At 41.7% G+C, this 21,835-nt stretch overlaps 1 protein-coding gene across 1 annotated transcript; it reads right to left on the bottom strand.

The window, feature by feature from the left end:
• Window positions 1-2,585: 2,585 nt before the first annotated feature.
• On the bottom strand, window positions 2,586-19,986 carry LOC147144877 (protein sel-1 homolog 3). Its single transcript, XM_086035950.1, has 23 exons — window positions 19,922-19,986; window positions 19,343-19,817; window positions 18,059-18,185; window positions 17,603-17,724; window positions 17,387-17,502; window positions 17,251-17,312; window positions 15,936-16,068; window positions 15,720-15,855; window positions 15,518-15,640; window positions 14,447-14,652; window positions 13,969-14,148; window positions 12,035-12,154; window positions 11,788-11,928; window positions 11,108-11,170; window positions 10,243-10,416; window positions 9,506-9,633; window positions 9,337-9,420; window positions 6,987-7,077; window positions 6,811-6,898; window positions 4,276-4,385; window positions 3,293-3,420; window positions 3,013-3,115; window positions 2,586-2,837 (listed from the first exon to the last, which is right to left on the bottom strand). The coding sequence occupies exons 1-23, from the start codon at window positions 19,967-19,969 to the stop codon at window positions 2,760-2,762; spliced, it is 3,036 nt and encodes a 1,011-aa protein (XP_085892076.1). The 5' UTR covers window positions 19,970-19,986; the 3' UTR covers window positions 2,586-2,759.
• Between the last annotated feature and the right edge of the window lie 1,849 nt (window positions 19,987-21,835).

The following is a 21,835-nucleotide window of genomic DNA, read 5'->3' as shown; positions in this document are numbered from 1 at the left end:
AAATGCACAAGACTGAAATAGAACGTGGTTGGTTCATCAAGCAGCATGCGTGGGACTGAAATATGGACGCCTCGTTTGGCTCGTTCGTCTCACTGTCCCACTTGGGAACTTGACTTCCTGGATGTCAAACTTTGGTCAGCAATAAGAAGAGGGTCTGTGGCCATAGGTGAAAATGCTACCCAGCAACAAATTACAATGTAAAGGGGGCCACTTGATACAGCTAGTACTGATGAAAAAAAAAAAAAAAGCATCATTAACCCACCAAATAAAAAAGGCATTTCATCACATTCATTGTTACAACTGAGAAAGGGTTAAGGTTTTAAGTTAGTGTTTCACATTAGGGTTTTAAGACAAGTTTAGGGTTAAAACAAAACTTAGGTTTTCAAGTTAGGGATTCAAATTAGAGCTTCGAGCCTCATCAATGGTTTCAAGCTTAGATGGGCATTTTACCCTATTTTTCCTGTCCGTCCTCCATCTGCGACCTGGGCACACCGCCGTCCTCGTCCCTCCGTCGTCATTCGTAAAAATAATTGTCCTCCAACCCCGTCCGTCCTCATCCTTTTAAAACGCTTCCGTCTTTGCATCTCGTCACCCTGCTGCACAAAAAGAAGATCCGTGCATGCCCTGGGAGAGAGCAACTCAGATGCAAACGGTCAAGGTTTCATGATTCGTGAATATTATTTAAAGCTTATTAGTTGGGTAATGGGGCGGCACGGTGGTCGACTGGTTAGCACGTCCGCCTCACAGTTCAGAGGTCGTGGGTTCGATCCAGGCTCCGGCCTTCCTGTGTGGAGTTTGCATGTTGTCCCCGTGCCTGCGTGGGTTTTCTCCGGGAACTCCGCTTTCCTCCCACATTCCAAAAACATGCATGGTAAGTTGATTGGACTCTCTAAATTTCCCCTAGGTGTGATTGTGAGTGTGCATATTTGTTTGTCTCTGTGTGCCCTGTGATTGGCTGGCAACCAATTCAGGGTGTCCCCCACCTACTGCCCGAAGACAGCTGGGACAGGCTCCTGCACGCCCCGCGACCCTTGTGAAGATAAGCGGTATAGACAATGGATGGATGGATAGTTGGGTAATTTCCTATTCACATCCACTTACCTGCTGGTAGAATTGTGAGTGGATTGAATTGTTTGAAACCGTTTAACCAAAATAGCTTTTAGCTGCCAGCAGCCACCATCATGATGTGATGGTGCGGACCGGAGCCCACCAGGGGACATCACAAGAATATTTAAATTGCTTTATAACGCAATACTTCATTTTATTGAAACACTTTTGCGTTATAATGCAAAAGGTTTTCAGTTTTTATTGCGTTATTTCACAATAAAATAATTATTGCAAAATAAGGCAAGGTTATTTTTAGGAGGAAACGAAAGACTTCCACTTCAGGGTCATATTGTGGCGCTGACAGAGATTTTCACATTCAAGAGATGTCTCTGGCAGTCCCAGACAAGGACATACTTCGCATGCAAAGGGATGGTAAGGTATGTAAATGTGAACAGTTAGTTAACAAAACAAATTTGCTATCCCTGATTACACATACAAGACAGGTTGGGCGTGTATCTGTCAGTCAAAAACGGGGTCCTGGTCGTCATGATTGGTCGTTATTGAGCTCTGAGCAACTGTGATGTCATTTTCAGTCGACAGGAGTGACAAAATGGCCGCCACCAGCTAAAAACAGGTGGATTCCTCATATTTCACAAAGGCCATATTAATGTCTTGTTTCAACTAGTGGGCCTGCATAGAACATATTCTTGAAAAAAATATGTTTGGCTGGACTTCCCCTTTTAGGGTTACCGATTTCAATTTGGGGCGGCTCGGTGGTCGACTGGTAAGCGCGTCCGCCTCACAATTCAGAGGTTGTGGGTTCAATCCCGGCTCCGGAATACCTGTGTGGAGTTTGCATGTTTCTCCGGGTTCTCCGCATACCTCCCACAATCGAAAAACATGCATGCTAAGTTGATTGGACACTCTAAATTCCCGCTAGGTGCGAGTGCGGATGTTTGTCTCTGTGTGCCCTGCAACTGGCTGGCAACCAATTCGGGGTGTCCTTCGCCTACTGCCTGAAGACATCTGGGATGGGCTCCAGCACTCCCTGTGACCCTTGCCAGAATAAGCGGTGTAGATAATGGATGGATGGATGGATTTCAATTTGGCTTAGTACAATGAAGCTAGGCTTAGGCTTTCAAATTGGAGTTCGGATTTGAGGACAGTCTTGGATAAGATTTCAAGATTTGATGTATTTGGTGCAATATATTGCTGAAATCATACCATTACGATTACTACTGTTATTTTGGGTGTATGTGACTGTTTTGTTGTATATCTGTCAATGTGACCTTGCTGCAAACCAAATCACCCTACAAGGGCCATTTCAATAAAGTGAAGTGAAGTGAAGTGAAGACAAGATTACGCCAAGTAGGGTTTCAAAGTATTTCAGGCTTGTTTAGGCTCTCAAAAAACGGTTTAGGGTTTCAACCAGGGTTTGGGTTTCAAATTATGGTTTCAGGGGTTTTTATTGTAAATATTACATCCATTATTACTGTAGTAGAATCCAGAGGTTGATAATAAATGTTGTGAATAGTGTGTTCATGTCTCAAGCCACTTTATTTCTTGATTTAAAAGTCAGTGAAAAAAACTTGTTAGCAAACACACTCAAACCTTCAGTAGTGTACAGACATTTGTTTGGGCAATCATCAGTCCTTTGAGGTGATCAAAATGTGCAAAATGAACTGCGGACGTCGCAGCCGCTATTAGCCGCTTCAAGCTAAGACACGTCGACTGAGGAGGCCCAGGGCCACAAGGACAACCGGTGCAGCTGCGACAACGGTGGCAACCAACTGTTGACATTAAACAGCAGAAATGACATCAGAACACAAAAAAAATCATAGCTGAACTTTCACCAGGAGTGAAAAGGAGAATTCAGTTCCAGAAAGTAAAAACCCTGCCACAGTTGAGATTTAGCGACACGTGCTTCAGGTAAACAAGCTCGTTTATCATGAGTGTGGCACAAACCTTGATAGTCGCACAATATTCTTTGTGGAAGCCCCGCAGATACACGTTGAGTAGAGCCAGACTGCAAGGCAAAGAGGAGTCGGAACTTCCCGAGTCTCGACACCTTTCGGTGCAAACGCAGGAAAAATAACATCATTGGATCGGCCCACTTTTTCACAACAAATCCTCCAAATGATCATCAAATATTGACACCACACTCCGTGTCGGTAAAACAGTTTCTCCAATTCAGCATCCCCATTGGTGGTTATTTTTGTTTTTTTTTTGTTTTTTTTTAACAAACCTTTGGTAGAACACAGTTGAAAGCACGTGGTCATCTGCAAAGGAGAAGCGGGAAAGGCCGAGCTCGATGAGTAGCGCCATGGGTGGCCTGAAGCCCTCTTTCACCAGCAACCCGAGGTTGTACCAACCCTTTGGATGGAAAGGTACAGACCGTTTGATTATGTTTGTAAACAGTAAGCCTCAGGGAGAAAGTGGGTGCCAGAAAGAAGCACCCAATGATTATTTGAGCCGATTCCACTGTTTTTGTGTGTACTTGTGACTAGGGCTGCATCAATCAAGTTTTTGGGTATTCGGATAGCCTAAGCAAAATTGGAATCGATTAATCAGGAATTTGGATAAAAAAACACATTTCCACTGAATAAACGGCCAACTTGTTTTCATTTTTAGATAATCAACATTTTATACTTCCATTTAAACTGCATAGCAGTACACTATTTTCCTCTATAGAAACATTACTCAGAACTTAGATAAATCTCTCCATAAAATTTGATTTTTGAGACGAAGTGATGTCAGACGCACTGTAGCAATTTTGCCGGCAAAAACAATCCACTTGAGGAAGCCTTCTTTGTTCAAAAGTGATCAGTCGGAACGGCAACTGTGTCATGCTGTCAGCATCAAAGTGTGCAAGGTCATTTCGGTCTATTAACTTGAGCTCTGGTGTGGCTAGCACGGCTAGCGGGGCTAGCTGTGCTGGCAGCACTCAAGGTGACAGACCTAAATGACTCAGCAATATAGTGTTGGCATAATTAAGTCAGTTTTTAGCACCCTTAATTAGCGATTGAACATTAGGACATCAGGACAATGATGTGCTTTTTTTTCCTTTGTAGCCACACTTTGTGACGGCAATAAATAACGGCCCAAACACTGAGAGTCAAGTCATCTGTTACGCCACAACACACACATTCAGCCCTACTTGTGACGTCCTTGTGAAAAGTTGTGTCGGCAGCACATACACATAAAGCAGAAAGAAGTTAAGTGAGTGACCTGCGGCTCGTTGTTTAGCGCTGCCAGTTTGTACATTTCTGCGGCGGAAGTCAAGCTCTTGTGGCCGTCCACCAGGCCCTCATACCACATGTCGCCCATCCTGAGCAAAGCTGCAGACAAAGAAATGTACAAATATACTATAAGCACAAACCTCAAAGTGGTATTGATCCACATTCAACTGGAACGTCAAGGAGGATTTGTCAAGTAGAGTCAGTGGATAACTTCTAATAACTAAGAACTATATACAGGCTTGAATCACTACTGTAATCCTCGTTGGATACAGTAAATCTAGCTTGATGCCCTCCTTTGAATCATTATCCCTGCCTTGAAACCCTAAGCAAACTGTACCTTGAAACCCTATCCCTTGTACCAAAGCCTAACTTGAGCTTGAAACCTAACATCAATTTAAATCTTAAATAGGAAATCAACTCAAACATATTTTTTTCAAGAATATGTTCTATGTAAGCCCACTAGTTGAAACAAGGCGTTCTGATGAATATTGTGTTTGTGGAATAGGAGTTAAACAGCAAAATCCACCCGTTTTTAGCCTTCACAGGGGTGGCCATTTTGTCAGCTCACTTGTTTTCTGAAGCTGAGTCATGATTGCTCGTTATCTGAGTCTTGAGCAACTGTGATGTCATTTTCAGTCGACAGCGAGTGGCAAAATGGCCGCCCCCTGAGATGGCTAAAAATGGCTGGATTGAAAAAATTTGGGTTGACTTCGTCTTCAACCCTGCCTCGAAACCCTAACCTTGAATTGAAACCCAATCCTTTGTTTGATACCCTTACCCTGATTAGAACATATTGATATGAAACCCAAACCCAGTCTTGAAACTGTAAACATAAAGCCTAACGCTGTTTGGAAACCAGAATTTGAAAAACTAACTTTAGCTTGAAACACTATTCATTATTGAAAACCATAACCCAGGCTTCAAAACCCTAATATTAAACCATGAGCCTCTCTTGAAACCCTAATATGAAAGCCTAACCTTAGCTTTAAACCCTATCATGTTTGAAACCCTAACCAAAGATTTACAACCCCAATATAAAACCAGCCATGTTCTCAAACCTTAATTTGAAACCCAAGTATGCTTGAAATAGGGGTGGGCGATATGACGATATTAGATCGTTAAGCGATTCAACGAGTTCACAATCTCATAAAGCCAAAAGATCGTTTGATCGTCTACATGGCACATTCTATACAGTTTAGCTCGATGGCGGCGCAAATCCGCTGACGCGTATACCCGACCAACCGATCACAGCACGCACAGTGCACTGTACGTGACACTACCCGCCTCCCTGTTTGTTTGTATAGCGGGAAACTATAGCGGAAAGTCACCACGAAGCAGAGTTGGTCCCGAAAAGAAACTCCACATCCACTATGTCGATTTGGTTTGGCTTTTCCTCGAAGGAGAAAGCGGAAACCAGTTATTTGCAAAGTTTGCAGAGTCCGGACACCAGCGTCGACAGCCAAAGCAAACGGAGATCAGCCAGAGGCAGCCGCTAGCTCCAAGCTAACGCAACCCACGGTAACACAGTCATTTAACAAGCGCACTCCATATGAAAAAACAAGCAAGCAGTGTAAAGAAGTAACTGAGGCAGTGACTTATTACCTTGCTGAAGACATGATTCCCATTAAAAAAGTGGAAAACCAGGGCTTTAAAAGACTCTTCAAAGTACTAGACCCGCGTTACGAGTTGTGTTTTTGTTTACAGTCACTGCATATTTTGATAAAAATTGTCACTTGTCAAACTAAAACCTGTTCAGAAAGCTTAGCTGGCTTAAAATGTCTTTTTTTTCTCTCTTAGAGTTGTTTATACATTTTAAATATGTTTTATATGTTTAACATGAGGAAAATGGTCAGAAATGTGCAAATTAGTCTTAAAAAAACGATGTAAAAAAATAATCATGATAAAATCGTGATCGTGATTTTATTTTTTTTAAATCGTGATATGACATTTTTGCCATATCGCCCACCCCTAGCTTGAAACCCTAACCAAAGACTTAAAACTGTAAAATTAAAACCACAACCATATTTGAAACGCTCATTTAAAAGCATAGCCATGTCTTCAAACCTAATTTGAAACCCAAACCTTTGCTTAACCAAAGACTTTAAACCCTAATATAAAACCATTTCAATATCTTGAAACCCTCATTTAAAAGCAAAGCCATGTCCTCAAACCTTAATTTGAAACCATAACATGCTTGAAACCCTAACTACAGAATTAAAACCGTAAAATAAAACCATAACCATGTTTGAAACCTGCATTTAAAAGCACAGCCATGTCTTCAAACCTTAATTTGAAACCCTAATCCTAGCTTGAAACCTTCATTTGCAACTCTAACCTTGGCTTTGAAACTCAAACCAAGGTTTAAAAACTTAATTTGAAATGAAAAACCAAGGTTCAAAACCCTAGTTTATAAAAATTTGATATAAAACCCTATCCCTTGTTTGGACGCATGGACGGACGGCATTACAGCAAGACTAGACTTGCATGGGTGTCCATTTTATGCAGTTGCTCTAGAGTAGTTTACCGTAAGGCTCCGGTTTCTGATTGTGAATTGTGAGGTTATAATATTTTCTCTTGCAGTGCAGTGCAAAAGCAGGAGGCAGGAAATCCCCCTGCGAACAAACCCAGGACAAATATGACGAACAGTGTGTAACAACATGTCAAATGCATGACAATACAATAGCAGCGGTGCTAACTGGCCTCATTTTGATCGCAGAGGTACGCCACGTTGAAGTGGGCTACAGCCACGCCCAGCTCAGCTGCCATCATGTAATATACCAGCGAGACAAACCTGGCAAGCAAAACACACAAGCAAGGATTGGGACAGAACGACAGCAAGATCTGCTGGCCGAAACACCAACAGCACCACTGAACTACATTTACAACCTGAAGTCTGAATATTTGTTCCATGAGATTGTGTTCATTTATTTGCAACAGTCTGTTCTCTTAATTCTGTAGAATTTCTTTTTGGCTGCATGGTTTGCCATAGGGGTAGGACTTTTTGTACAATCAGATTTCATCCCTGTATTGCCATGACAATCTAACCTGCCCAGGGCCTTTAGAATCAGCAGTGCTGGATGATGCCATTTAAACTAGATTAGGTCTTGATTTTTATTTATTTATCCTTAGGCAACTGAGGACATATTCTCATTTGCAATGCCAACCTGGCTGCAGGCATCAGAGTAAAACAAAGCAAAATAAAAACAAATATTATATTACGTATACGGTAGTACACTATTTTAGTAATGGGATTGCTCCGCTCAGTTTTCAAACTTTTCACGCCAAGTGCTCCAACTCTCACTAGACTAGCCAAAATAACAGTACAGAAGCATAGGAGCTGTGTGTTCATTCCCCTCTTTAAATCTTTCATTCACGTGGTGAGTGACATGAATATAAAGTGTTAATAAAGTAAAATGTTTTATTGACAGTTGAAAGTAACATGCGGAAATGACGTCCATTTGAGTCACACGCCGTGTGTCGCCGTCACAGTGGGTTATTCAAATGCCGGAACAACTCTGTCCGCTCATTCATGTAAACGGGATATTCAGACTGTTTCAGAAATCGGAATTTTGACCTTAACCCGAATATTGACTGCATGTAAACGTAGTCACTATGGTGCTGGGGACAAAAGAAGAGGAAGAGGCACGGGTGTTGTAAAGTCAAATGTCGTAGGTTGTGTATGTCGTAATTTGAGGACTTCCTGTAACCCATGCCTTTGTTACATCGGCTAGATTACTGTAATGGACTTTATTTTGGAGTCAGCCAGTCCTCTCTCAAGCGTCTCCAGTCCAAAATGCTGCTGCTCGCCTCCTAACTGGAGCTTAGTGCACATAACCCCAATTCTGGTCTCCTTTCACTGGCTCCCAGTGCATTCTAGGGTTCATTTTATGACGCTTCTATTTGTTTACAAGTCTGTAAAAGGCCTCACCCTGGCGTACCTCTCCGAGCTCCTCCACTCCTACGCACCTTCCCGCAGCCTCAGGCCTCCGGACCAGGCGCTGCTCAAGGTGCCGAGAACTAAGTGGTGTCTCAGAAGGGATCGAGCCTTTTTTGTCGCTGGTCCTTCCCTTTGGAATGACCTTCCATTAAATGTTAGGCAAGCCCCCTCTCTGTCCATTTTAAAACCCGTTTGAAGACACATTTCTATTCTTTGGCTTTTGATTCGACGAGACTGACAGAATTCTGCTGTTTTCCAGTGTCTATTCTATATAGTATTTTGTGTTAAATGTGTTGTTTTAACTTGTTATTGCTATTTTGTTGTTTTATGTGAAGTGCTTTATTTCAGCTTTAGCTGTTGTGAAATGTGCTATATAAATAAAGTTGTACTGTATTGTATTAGCTGCTTTTAAGACAGACAGAGTAAAAGCGATTGATCGGCATCTGATAGGCAGACAGACAGACCAATAGATAAAATAGAATATATTGATAGGTAGCTGTGAAGCTAGCTACTTCATTAGCAGCTTTTAAGACAGACAGACAGATAAAGTAGAAGTAAAGCTAGGTACCCCATTAGCTGCTCTTAAGACTGACCGATTGTTAAAGTAGAAGCTATTAATAGGTGCTTTAAAGCTAGCTACCTCATTAGCTGCTTTTAAGACAGACAGACAGACAGACGGATAAAGTAGAAGCTTGATAGGTAGCTGGAAACCTAGCTACCTCAATAGCTGCTTTTAAGAGAGATAAAGTAGAAGCTATTGATGGGTAGCTGTAAAGTTAGCTACCCCATTAGCTGCTTTTCAGACAGACAGATCAAGTAGAAACTATTGATAGGTAGCTGTAAAGTTATCTACCTCATTAGGTGCTTTTAAGATAGACAGCAGATAAACTAGAAAATATTAATAGGTAGCTGTAAAGCTAGCTGCTGCAAAAGCTACCTGTTTTTAAGAGAGAGGTGACAGCAGATAAACTAGAAGCTATTGATAGGTATCTGTAAAGCTAGCTACTTCATTAGCTGAATTTAAGACAGACAGACAGACAGACAGACAGACAGACAGACAGACAGACAAATAGATACTTCCTTTATTGATCTCGTGTGGTATGGCGCACTTACAGCTCACTCTTCAGGAAGGCGTCCAGGGCTTGCCGTAGCAAATGACCCAGGTAGCCATTTTGCTCCGCCGCCCACTTGGCCCATCTGTAGTGAGGTACAAAGACACATTAGGATTCCTTTGTCGTGCGAATACAGTATTTTCATGATCTTAAAAAGATTAGGAGCCAACAAGACAGCATCCGACGGACGGCGACTGATGCGGCCAGCGAGCCCGGTGGACCAAACGTCGGCGACTTCCGCCGCGCCCCTGATGTGTCCTCGCTCTGCAGCCTTCAGGAAATACTTGTATGCCACGTACTGCAGGAAGAGCACACTTCATTTCTGTAGAAATTGCAAGTGAATACTGAAGAGTTTAATCAAAAGTGAAATGCTGTCAAATCAATTAGTGTAGGAAATGTCAAATGCAAGAAATTAAAAGTTGGATGTATTCTTTACAATTTCTTGGTTAATTGGGCAATTTTCTTAAACTGTGAAATTCTTGAAGAAGTAGGAATGATTGCAATGCTCAACTTTTTAAAGACAGAATATTTGATTCAATTGAGAAATGCTGAATTTGTTCGATTCCTCGATTTATTTGAATGGCTTCTTTTCTTTTAGAAAATGTGAAATTGTGGCAAAGTGAAATTTTGGGAATGTGTTAACAATAATTCCAGGCAAAACCTGAATGAGAAAGATATTTTGATGTTGGAATGGTTTGAATCAGTAGGGAAAAAATTTAGCCTTTGAGGTGAATTTGTTCTTCAAACAGTTGCTGAACAGAATCATTTGCAATGTTCTCGAAATGTTGAGTTGAACAAATTTGCATTTGTTTTTCATGTAGAAAAAGTGGAATTTACGAGCAAAGGGTGACTTGTGGTTATTAAGTATTGAGGAATGGGACGCCTTTGTACGCAATCATCTTCCCACCTGGTCCGCGGGTCTCTGCGGGTAAAGGCCGAGCGAGTAGACGATACCGAGGTTGAGAGCGGCATCCGGGCTCTCGAGGGCATCGGCTTGTTCCCACAGCTCCACCGCCTTTTCGTAGTTTAGCTCCATCCGCTCGTAGTACCAGGCCATCGTGCTGATGGCGGGGACGAAACCCTGAAGAACCAGATAAGGGCAGAGTCATACTAGGCCATGGGAAGCATTAGAGTGCCTACTCTGGCCGCGTATTCATGATATTGATACCTTGCGCAATAGAATGAAGAGTTACTAGAAATAGCCACGGCTAAAAAAAAAAAATTAAAAAGTCAATACAGATGCTAATTCATGCGATGGTTCCTCTTTGCAGTTATCCATGATAACAGCCACCATGCATAATAGCAGAGCTGGGCATTTTACTAAAATTTTCTGGTCCGTTTATCGCCTGCAGCCGGCAGCTGGGTTACCCTTCCGCCGTCCAACTAACCGCCATTTTGTCCGGCCGGACCAAATAGTAATCGCCTATAGGCATGGAAGCCTCACTGCGGCCGGACTAAATGTGTCTCCTTTTAGGACTTTTGAAGATCTCGACCGCGGCCAAAGGGAAAGGGAAACTGCGACGTAGCCATTGAAGCCTCACAGCGAAAACAGATGGACGATGACATACAGTAGACTGAAAAAAATGGGCTTCCGACTATGCTTAATCTGTTTATTTTTTCAAGTTTCCCGTCTATCGTTTATCGCCTACAAAATGGGCGTCCGTTATAGGCGGATAGACGGGCTGGTCCGTCACATAGGCGTAATGCCCAGCTCTGCATAATAGAAACAAAGGAAATCATAAAGGAAAATGACTATGAACAGCATACTGTACCTTGTCCATTGATTTCTTCAATAATTTGATGGCTTTGGGAATATCCTTTTCGACCCCGTGGCCCTACGGGGACACAAGTTCAGTTCAGATCAAACTGCAGCAATGCATTGACTGCATGAGTGCCTCAATTTTTTACAAGGTTTTTAGTTACAATTAGTCGCTCATTGGATGTTGTTGCCAGCTAAAATTTGACCTGCAAGTGAGCTCCAGACACTCAGTAAAGATTAAGTTCATTGAAAGTGAAATGGAGAAAAAAAGGGATCAGGAAAATATGTATTTCTTTATCTATGATTTTGTTACAACAGTATGTTTTGATATAGTGCAATATTATTTTTGTGACAACGACATGGCCTGAAACAGGATCCCCTCTTGGTAAGCACAGCCACCAACCAGGTTTCGATTAAACAGACCAAACAGACTAACAAAAAAAAAAAAAACATTTAACATGGCAATGGTGCATTTTACGGTTCTTCATCGGATTGGAAATTGCTACTCTCCATCCCAACTGTAAATGAACTACACAACAATTGATTTTCCTCATGAAAGACGTGACAAGAAAAAACAGTTTGGGGGGCTGGAACGAATCAATAGTATTTCCATGCATTTCAATGCGGACAGTAAATTCAAGATACCAATTGTCTGGGTATCACTGCAACATTCTAAATGGGCTTGAAAGTGACCTGCAGGAGGACGATGGCAAAGTCGTACATGGACACGGGATCCTCCAGGCGGACCGCCCCCCTCTCATAGTGCCGCAGAGCCGCCTGAATGTTGGGTGACACCCCTTGCTGACCCCAGAACAGCATGCGAGCCAACGCTTGCTAGAACAAAGAAGATGGAGTATGACTGTCTTCATCCTCGTTTTATTTTATTTTTTTGATTGTTTGGCTTTTGTTTTTGTTCTTCAAGAAATGACATTGGGGGTACCTCTGCGTCAGGCACACCGTGGTAAGCCTGAAACTTCAGCCACTGAAAAATGTGATGGGCTTCGTTGGTCTGAAGGCTCAGGATCTGCTCATTGTGCAGATAGACGTCCTCAACGTGTGCCTGAAGACCAGAAATAATTCAAGAAGGTAGTTAAAGATTTGTCATGCCACAAAATGGAGTGAATGTGTTTTCTGTGCCTTATTTTATAACTTTTTTTAACACCCCCCCTCCCAAAAAAAAAAAAATGCCTACTAGGCATTATTAGACACCTGGACTTTATATACCCACACATGAGGATTTTATACATGGACTCCTCCTCTGCTTTTAACACTGTACACACCAGCATCCTGCTGCACCACCAAACAGACCTTCAGGTACTCCAAACACTGCTTTTATGGATTTATAACTTTTTACAGACCAGATCACAGCAGGTGCTTGTGAATGGTTTTAAATCAAGCAAACTGGTTTAAAACCCAGGGCTTCCTCAAGGTTGTGTTTTATCTCCCATCCTCTTCTCTGCAAACCCTAACATCATCTCTTGCAGCAGTGAAGGAATGACGCTTTTTAAATATGCAGACGACATGGCATTGGTGGCCCGTGTGAATGGTTCTGATGCTTTGACTCAGTACCAGCAGTCAGTCAGCGACCTGGCCCAAACCTTCAGTGAGAACTCACTGGAGCTAAACATCACCAAAACAAAAGAGCTGCGCTGCAGAGGTAGAAGCAAGGCAGCAATAAGGCCATCTCTTTTTCAGCCACTCAGCATTCAGGGGCAACTGGTAGAGTGGGTCCAGTCCTTTAAATACCTAGGGACTGAGATTGACACCTGCTTGTCCTTTACACAGAATATAGACTCCATTTACAAGAAGGCACAACAGCGCTGCCACCTGCTGAGGAATCTATGGACTTTTAATGTATATAAAGACATTTTAACAATGGTTTACCGCTCACTCATCCAATCCATTCTTACATTCAACATTTCATCCTGGTACTACCTGCATGCTCACCACCAAACACAAAACCAGACTTTCCCGAATAATAAATCAGGCCGGCAAAATATGCAGTTCACTACAAACCCCCCCGTCTGAACTCTACAACCGTTCGGTGATCAGGAAGGCCACTCTGATCACAGTAGACCCCTCTCATCCCCTCTACCATTCATTTCAACTACTGCCGTCAGGCAGAAGGTATAAAATTCCACTGGCCCGAAAAAATATTTACAAGAACTCATTCATTCCATCTGCCGCAACCATTCGGAACACTTTGAAATAGATCATTGCATGTTGTTGTTTTTTTTGTTTGTTTTTTTTTGTAATGTGTCTTGTTGGAAATGTGTGAATGTGCTTGTGAGCCCTGTCGAAGAAGGAATTTGTGTGACCACTTGGGACGGACAATAACGTATTCGAAAGTATTCTATAAAGTACTAGAACACCTGAAATTTATTTGGCGTTAGCCAGAGGCACTTTAAATGGTAGAAACTGATGCTGACTCATTTAACATGAATTTGAATGGGATTGGTTAATGCTGAACACAGCCACACCCCTGTTATGAGAGGGTGTGCACACTTGTGCAACCACATTAATGCAGTTGTTTACCTGTACTTTCACTCTCACAAAGATTTTTAGTTGCAGTTGTAAAAGTTATATGTTCTATTTATGGTGAGAAAAAAATATGATAGGATTCATGACGGTCTCATTTTTTATTTTACAAAAACCTGGGATTTGAACATTTTAGATCCACAGATTTTTTTTCTTCATTAAAAAACAACAAGGATGAAGGGTGAATTTGATCTTTTAAATAATTTGAATCCATTGTGAATTGATTTTTCCACAGCAAATAATGGACATATTAGTTTGTAAGGAAAAACGGATAGAAAATCAAATCAAATCAAGCAGCTTTCCCGACATGAGTGACTTGTGCGGGTCTGCCGTCACCTGTTTCGGCGAGGGATTATGCCGGTCTGCAATGGTCTGTTTGGCCATGTTGGCGTAGTAAGCATAGGCCACGTCCTCATCTGTGCGGACCCCGTGGAGGCCCTGGTGGTGCAGGTGGCCCAGTCGCAGCAGAGCCAAGCGATGGTCCTTCTGGGCCGCCAAAAGGGCCAGCAACCACGCCTGTCAAGGATAAATGCAGCAGCACCTTGATGGACCAATGAAATTTGTGCCGTGACTAGGCTTGTAACTATTTGCTTGCACAGAAATACCATTATGGTGTAGTGTTGTGTTGTTCATACGCCATGGGTGCTCTACACTGCCCCCTATAGTCTTTAAGAATATCAGCTAACAGCAGGGGCAAGCCCAATAGAGTATAAAGGCTGCAAACGTTGTGTCGGCCTGATGCTGCGTGGAACGTAAATGCGTCAAACGTAAACTAAGCTTTTCGAGTTGCGGTGACTGACAGGTGAGAACACACCTTATTGGGATCTTTGTCGACTCCCACACCCAAGCTGTAGAAAACCGAGGACATGTGCAGAGCTGCGGTGTTGTTCAAGCAGCCGGCTTTTAGCAGCAGAGGTAATATTTGAGACAAGACTCGGCCGCTGGTTGCTCCATTTAGTTTGTGGAGGGACACAGAATACAGAGCCCGGCCCACCGCTTCAGGGCTTACACCTTGTCCTCCTGGCAAAGATGACATATTCACATTCACAATCAAATTAAAAACACACCTGGGTTTTGTAGTGGGTAAAAGTATAAATTTAGGATATTTAGGTCATCAAGAAATAATGTGCACTGGCAGAGCTAGAGACAGCATTTCTTAATTTTTTTACAGAATCAAATACAACTTGAGGTATTACTAGTTTATTGTGTTTAGAACATCACATTAAAAGATATTGGCCTTTTCTTCTTCAGAAATCCATTTCAAATTTCCAAATCCAAATCCAGGGCCCATTTTTTGGGGGTCACCCTGTAGTAACAGGCAGAACAATGAAATGCTCTTCCACTAAATGACTGACGTTACATAATGAACCTTTTTATAAGAAGTTTTGCAAATCAAGTGGTGTGCAGTGATTTTTTTCCGACGTGAAAGATGTGCCATGGCTCAATAAAGGTTGAGAAACACTGATTTAGGCTGACAGTGGAGATTTTGTGGGACTGTAAGTGATGCCAGCCTTGAAGTTACACTAGTCTCCTGTCGTATTTCTTTTAGGGTGCATAGAAAATTAAAAGATGGGGGGGGAGTGACATGCTCAAAGAGTGGTTTCTAAAGAGAAACAATAAATTACAGTATAATGTATTTAATTTGTATTATTTATTTATATATTATATACTATATTTAATTTGTAGCTATTGAAAAATGTTTGGACTGTATATTTGTAATTTGGGCAGTCAAAGTTTTAGATGTATGTGTGCGTGCACGCGTTCATGCACAAATTTTTGCTACTGATTGTGAATGGATATTGGTTGACAATCAATACTAAAGTTTCCAATAGTATTATTCTGTCTCTAAAGGGTGTTGGGGATCCAAAGTCTTTCCTGCTCTTACCACGTTTGAAAGCCAAATACTCTGCAATTTTGGCGACGTATCGCGGAACCGTCCCCTCCCACAACTTGCACGTGTTCGGTGTATCCTTCTGTTTCCCTCTGTGGAACATCTCCAAACGGTTGCCTGAAAGAAGAGGTTTTTTTTTACAGAAGATGCTTGGGAATTATGTTGGCAAAACCTAGTGGGATAATGGGCCTACTACCTGACCCTTTGCTGTGCTGAGCCAGGAGGGAGTAGAAGCGCACGCTTTGGTTTATATGGAGAGAAAATTCTCGGCATGTGTGAATCCATCCAGTTATGTCCACGTCTGTGATTACTTTGGGAAGAACGACTTCTGACTGTGGATGAGAGGAATGATGATATAAAGGACAACAACTTCAAAAATAAGTTCGGACAATAACTGCAGTTCGTTGGTTACCGAGCTCTGAGTGAATACTCTGTTCCGGTAGTAAACCGACGGCCCAAAGTAACCTTCGGCGCCCTTCACGTACCGCCCACCACCGATCACAAAGTAGCCATCAATGTCGTCCAGCCTGATGTCATGGCGCAACCTATAAAAAGGAAAACATATTTTTGTGTGTTTCTGGCTATGACTTTTTTGGTGAGTTGACTAACCATAGACATGCCTACTACACTTTGTTGCTAAGCTGAACTGGTTTCATGGGCTGAATTTTTGACATTTGGATTTTTCAAGGCAAGTCATCAAACTTGCGCAGATCACCTCAAAATAGTCTTCAAACATAAATGGAAACCTTGCTGTTTGTTTTTTGGCATGACTTCTTGAGACTTTTATGTGTGTCTGTCTATACTTATGAAAAACATGACTACCAAATTTCATGTTGCTAAGTCAAACTGTTTAAAGAAGTCAAGTTTTAAGGCGAGTCACCAAACATGGACAAATCACCCCAAAATAGTCCCTTCAAAACAAAATGGCAGACTTCCTGTGCAATGTTCCCCTCTAGCACGTGTGATCAATTGCGCACAGCTCTCACCCTCTCAGCGCACATGGTGACCCTGTCGCGCAGCACACACACATTACATTTTTACAATCATTCCTTCAATTCCACTCGACTGACAAGACGTTGCAGGCGACACGTCGACCGCTCCATTCAGGAAGGCCAAACATGGGCGTGGTTTACGAGCCAATCAAATGAGGCTCTCTCTTGAATTTCAGAGGTCAAGTGACTAAAAATGTTTTTGCTTCATTAATTTACATGATTGCCATTATTTATGAGGGGACATTGTGGGACCATTTTGATAGAGACTGTATTGAGACTTAATTATGCTTATAATGACCAGTGTGCTAAAATAAAAGTAACAAACTCGAGCTGATTACATTTGTCCCACACATATGAAACATTGATATAAAGGTGCATTCAATCATATGTTCTATTTGGAGACATTGGTGGTCCGAATTTTTTGTAACGTACCTACATGATGTAACTTATGATCGCAGGTTTCGCACAGGCGTGATACTGGTTTGGTCGCCGTGTTCTGGTGTTGCTTACCATGGTCCAAGGAATGCTTAGGGAATTTGTGTGAATGCTCAGACATATGGAAATTTAGAGGGAACATTGTTCCTGTGTGACTTTATTGTGGGTGTATTTGTGATAGACATGACTATCAAATTTCATGTTCATGAATCTTGTTACAAGGGCTGAATTTTTGAATTTTCCATTGTTTTTAGATTTTCAGGAAGCAGCTGCAGTGATTGCCCCCACCCACACACTCACCTGTTCTCTGTCGATTTCACTGTTCTCGACTCCTTACCCAAGCACATGATGGTGATTTTCACCTGACAACACATCAGTGAATTTTTGAGTCATCGTCTCCGCCGTTATTAAGGCACTGCCGGGTCACATGACTCACTTCTCTGCCTTGCACCATCACCGTGAGCTGACACCACTCGTTCAAAGGCACCTCGTGCGGGAAGAGGATGGCGGTGGATTCTCCCGGCCCGCCGTGCACTTGGACATGCAGCATGCCTGAGCAGAAGGCCGTGGATCAGACTGATTGATGAAGGGGGGAGTTTGCGTTTTCACCCGAAAATGAAGCTTTGCAATACATTTGGAGAGGGATGTGTACCTGACTGAGTGAGGAGTATAGTTGGCGTAGCGTAGTTGTTGTGGGAGTCAATGTGGTGAAGCACACCGCATGTTCTATCCTGGCAGTGTTGGGTCACCAATACCCAGATGGAGAACATGGACCTGTCCAACAGAGGACACCGGTTAGGCCGTGTATGGTTTGTTCTGTCTGGTTTCAATCAAAACTCTGAAAAAGGGAAAATGTGACTGATTGTTTTGTTTGAGCTGTAAACACAACCAATTAACTATTGAAATCAAACTCAGGCTATTTAGTTTTTTTCTCTGAGCCTAAAATTGTAATATGAAAAGTCTGGAATTTTTTGTTGTAGATTACAAAACAAATGGAAAATAATGAGTCACTTTCTGATTTTGAAAATGGAAAGAACAAAAGTTTTTTTGTTGTTGTTGAACTAATGCTGAGATTTCCTTTGTAAGGTTTGTGTTTCCTCTCACGCACCAGGGGAACGTGAGGGATTGAAGTCGCAGGTGCTCCAGAACATCGTTGGTGTGGGGCCGAAGATTCTTGACGATGCCGAATTTTTCCCCCGTTGAGGCAAAGATTGAGGACAGCAAAGGCACTGTTTCTGAACAAGACAGGCAGAATGAAATATGTTGAATGTTTGTGGGTTAGCGTACTATAAACCCGTGTTATTATTATTATTAGCCGAGATTAAGGTTGATTTTACGTTTGCTTGCTTTCAAATAGCATTTTCGTAAAGGTTTAGCATTATTGCAGCACCAATACTATAACTACTACTACTACTATAATAGGTGATTCTCTTTGTTTTGTTTTCAGACAGGCAGAACGTTTTGTGCTAGCCTTGGTTGCTATGTGTCACACTCTGCCCAATCGTATGGTGATCCACAGGATTAAATTATGGGGCCCCTGCTGTTTTCATTGTATTTTCTGTGTCTGGGTTTCATTTTATGGAAAGCATGGTACAGTATTTCCTTTCACTGCAATGCGGATGACAGTCAGATCTGTTTTATCTTAAGAAAAAAGGATGCCTTCTACTTAAGGTCACTTTTGTCCAGTCTGGAGGAAAACAACGCCTGGATGGCACTAAACGTCTTGAATGTCAATGAAAACAGAAGTCATGGTGTTTGATCCAGGGGTGGTGTTTGATCCAGGGGTGGAGATTGACAGACTGCTCACCCAGTGAGATTCATGAAAAAATATATACTTTATCATTTTTAGTAAATTATCTTGGAATTTGTGTTTTGTTTTGTTTTTTATTTTATTGAATATTAAGAATGGCATACTTTTGGTTGTCCAAGGAAGATCTGGACTTCATATTATTCAGTTTGTCATTTTATGTGAATATACGATCTGTCAGGACAGGAGGATTGTGCTCAGTGAGGGAAATATTCAGGCCCACCCTGATTTTTCCAGGCCCACCCATTAGCCACATTCTGGCGCCGCCCCTGGTTTGATCCCAGTCTTGATTTAGGGCTCCCTGGCATATTATCTAAAGCCAACAGTCCCGAATTTGGGTTTTAAATTTGGCAGTGATTTTAAATTGGATCAGCAAATTGACGCTGTTATCAAGTCCATCTTTAAAAAAACAACAACTTGCCATTGTTTTACTGTTTTATTGAGTTGACTGTTTTTCTGTTATTATTATTATTTATTACAATTATTATTTATTTTTTTAATCCGTCTCATTTTCACTTTACTTTTTGCTGTATAAATAAAGTTGAGTTCCAGTAAACTTCAACCGGGAGTGGCAACAAAGCTTACCTTGCTCCACCGGGCACAGTTTCCTTGCGTGGTCTTGTGCATATTGCAGCATTCTCGCGCTCCAAGCGAAGCAGACGTGATGCCGCTTGGTGGGCCGGCTATATTTGGACCTGGGCTGTAAAGTTGCAACGTCTTGCACTGAGACCATCCACTCGCCGTTGTTCACGTTCCTGTACCTGACGGATGCTCCCAGGATGCAGCTCAACACCCATCGGGAATCGGGAACAATCCCGTCCGGTCTGTAAACCAACCAATCTGGAAGGCTCACCCTCATAGTCCTTTTTCGTGGTTTTCCTGGAAGGCAATGCCATCGTCTTAGCAGCGATGTGTAACTGCCGCCAATGTCGAAAGTCACCGTACAGTCCACTTGTACGGTGGCGTACGCATCACAGGAGTAGAAAACCTCCAGAGAAATATGTGGAACAGGCTCCAAGGGAGGATTCACAATTCTCACAGAGTCCAAAGCCAAGACCACCTAGGAAAAAAATTGAGTTGACAGATTTGAGTTTGAGTTTGAGTTGACAGATTTGAGTTTCTTTTTTTCCTAGTCTACAAAAATAATAATAAACTTGCTCATACCTGCACGCTGAACCAAAGTTCGCAGATGTATTTGTACTGCAAATCCATGTTGTCATTCAAGTTGGTTGAGCCACACTGGCAAAAAAAAAAAAAAGTCAAAGCCTTCACACCTTCACAGCCGGACCTTATCCGGCTCCACTCGATTGCCAAAGTCAATATTGAATAGCTCACGGCCAATGATTGGCTGATTGTAGTCAAGGTGGGGTTTTGAGAATTAGGTGACATGCCATATGTATCTGTTGTGTTTCCTTCACTGCAGCCAGAGGTGGAAACTAAAACGTAGAAATACTTTTGTATACTTTAGATCACTTTAGTACCTGTATCTGTATTTCATGGTCGTATTTTTCTGACAACTTCTTACTTTTACTTGCTACATTTAAATATAGAGAATAATAGGCTTGTATTACTTTTTCCCAACCTCCGCAGATATGACATAAAAAATACCAAACTTTCAAGAAGAGAAAATTCAAATCCAATTATTTTATTTTCTTTGATGTTTTCTGAACACTTTTCAGTTTTCCATCCAAGAAGAAGAAAAAAAAAACTAAGAAACTAAAAAAAAAAAATCATCATTCGAATAACTATTGGAGAATATCAAAAACAAGGAATAAAAAAAAACCCCGGAAAAACGGAGCTTAAAAGTAATTATGTTACAAGTAACAGAGTTGCAGCAGTTGCTATTTATAACATATTTGACGGCATACGTACAGGCATGAGGGCAATGCGTTTTATGGGAACTTTTTTTTTTTACTCCACGAATAAATGTATTTGTCAGGGGAAATTGGCCAAGTTCTAACAAGTTCTAAATACTGTAGAGTGCACAGTATATTTTTTTTACTTTAATATGTAAATCACAATTACAAAAAAGAGAATTACTGTAATTCTCATTCAATTACATTTTGCATTTCTAAACAGAGATCGATTGCATACAGTCAAAACATATCTATTTAAAAACATTGGACTAAAATCAAGCCGAAATAGTTGGAATTGATTTCCATTTCACAGAATGCCTACTTGGAAAAAATATATAATAATGTACAGTAGTTTCAGGCGGAGACTCGTGTTAATTACGTCATCAGAACGCATCGCTGACTGTTTTGCCTCGTCAATGCGCAAACAAGCTGAGCAACAACCATGGGCTGTGTGCGAATGTCCACCCTTATCCACTAAAGTTCCACTATAAAGTCCAGATTCGCCAGCTAATTGCTTGCTCCTCGTCCCATATCACGTGACCACTGGCCGTACCTGTCAACGCACCACGGAGTCGGTTTACTCGTCGTTTGAAGAAGTGAAGCTTGCGGCGGCCATCTTACGTTGCTTTCCATATACAATCCGTGCAACTCACCAGCCCATTAACAGAGACTTTTAGGTGACTTTTTATCTGTTAAACAAGTAAACTTGACCCTCATGATAAGACGAGAGTTAAGGTCCTCACACTATTTGAAACAACAAAATTCATTAAACGAAGCAGCAGGGCAGCAAACAGCTCTCCATTGTTTGTTTAAAATAGTTTATTGCTTTCATGCAAGAGTGCCATAAAAGACCATCACAGAAGATGCAAAAAGTTGTCTCTGTACAAATATACGGTGTGGATGTCATAAATAAAAGCTCAAAAGTTGAAAGGTAAAAAGTTAGAAGAGGGCGGCAGGGGAGTCGCAGCACTTTTGACATGCATCAACAAAAACATTCAGGATTTCATGTACAGTAGGCTACAGCTGGCGTGCAAAAGACGTACCAATTTTGCAACTACAGTAACTCAAAAGCAGGCATTTGTAAAATCTTCAAAAAACGCATCTTGAGAATTTGTCCGATTGCCTTGTTTGTTTGGTGGATAAGAAGCTGAAAGTACAGATGCATAGTCCTTTGAGGCCCCTTGCCAAATGTAAACATACGAGACAAGAGAATTGTTGGTGG

This window comes from Filicampus tigris, chromosome 7, assembly GCF_054856515.1.
Source record: "Filicampus tigris isolate MCC_2025a chromosome 7, RoL_Ftig_1.0, whole genome shotgun sequence".
In the NCBI taxonomy this organism is placed as follows: domain Eukaryota; kingdom Metazoa; phylum Chordata; class Actinopteri; order Syngnathiformes; family Syngnathidae; genus Filicampus; species Filicampus tigris.
Note: the sequence above shows the minus strand (reverse complement) of the source record. Positions and strands in the feature narration are given on the sequence as shown.

Excerpts from the sequence above, each read along its gene's own strand:
- LOC147144877 (XM_086035950.1), bottom strand. The coding sequence starts at position 19,969 with ATGGATTTGCAGTACAAATACATCTGCGAACTTTGGTTCAGCGTGCAG. Across the intron at positions 6,899-6,986 it reads ACCTCTGCGATCAAAATGAG|GGGGATTTCCTGCCTCCTGC; the intron begins GCCAGTTAGCAC and ends GTTTGTTCGCAG. Across the intron at positions 2,838-3,012 it reads AATATTGTGCGACTATCAAG|TTGGTTGCCACCGTTGTCGC; the intron begins GTTTGTGCCACA and ends TAATGTCAACAG.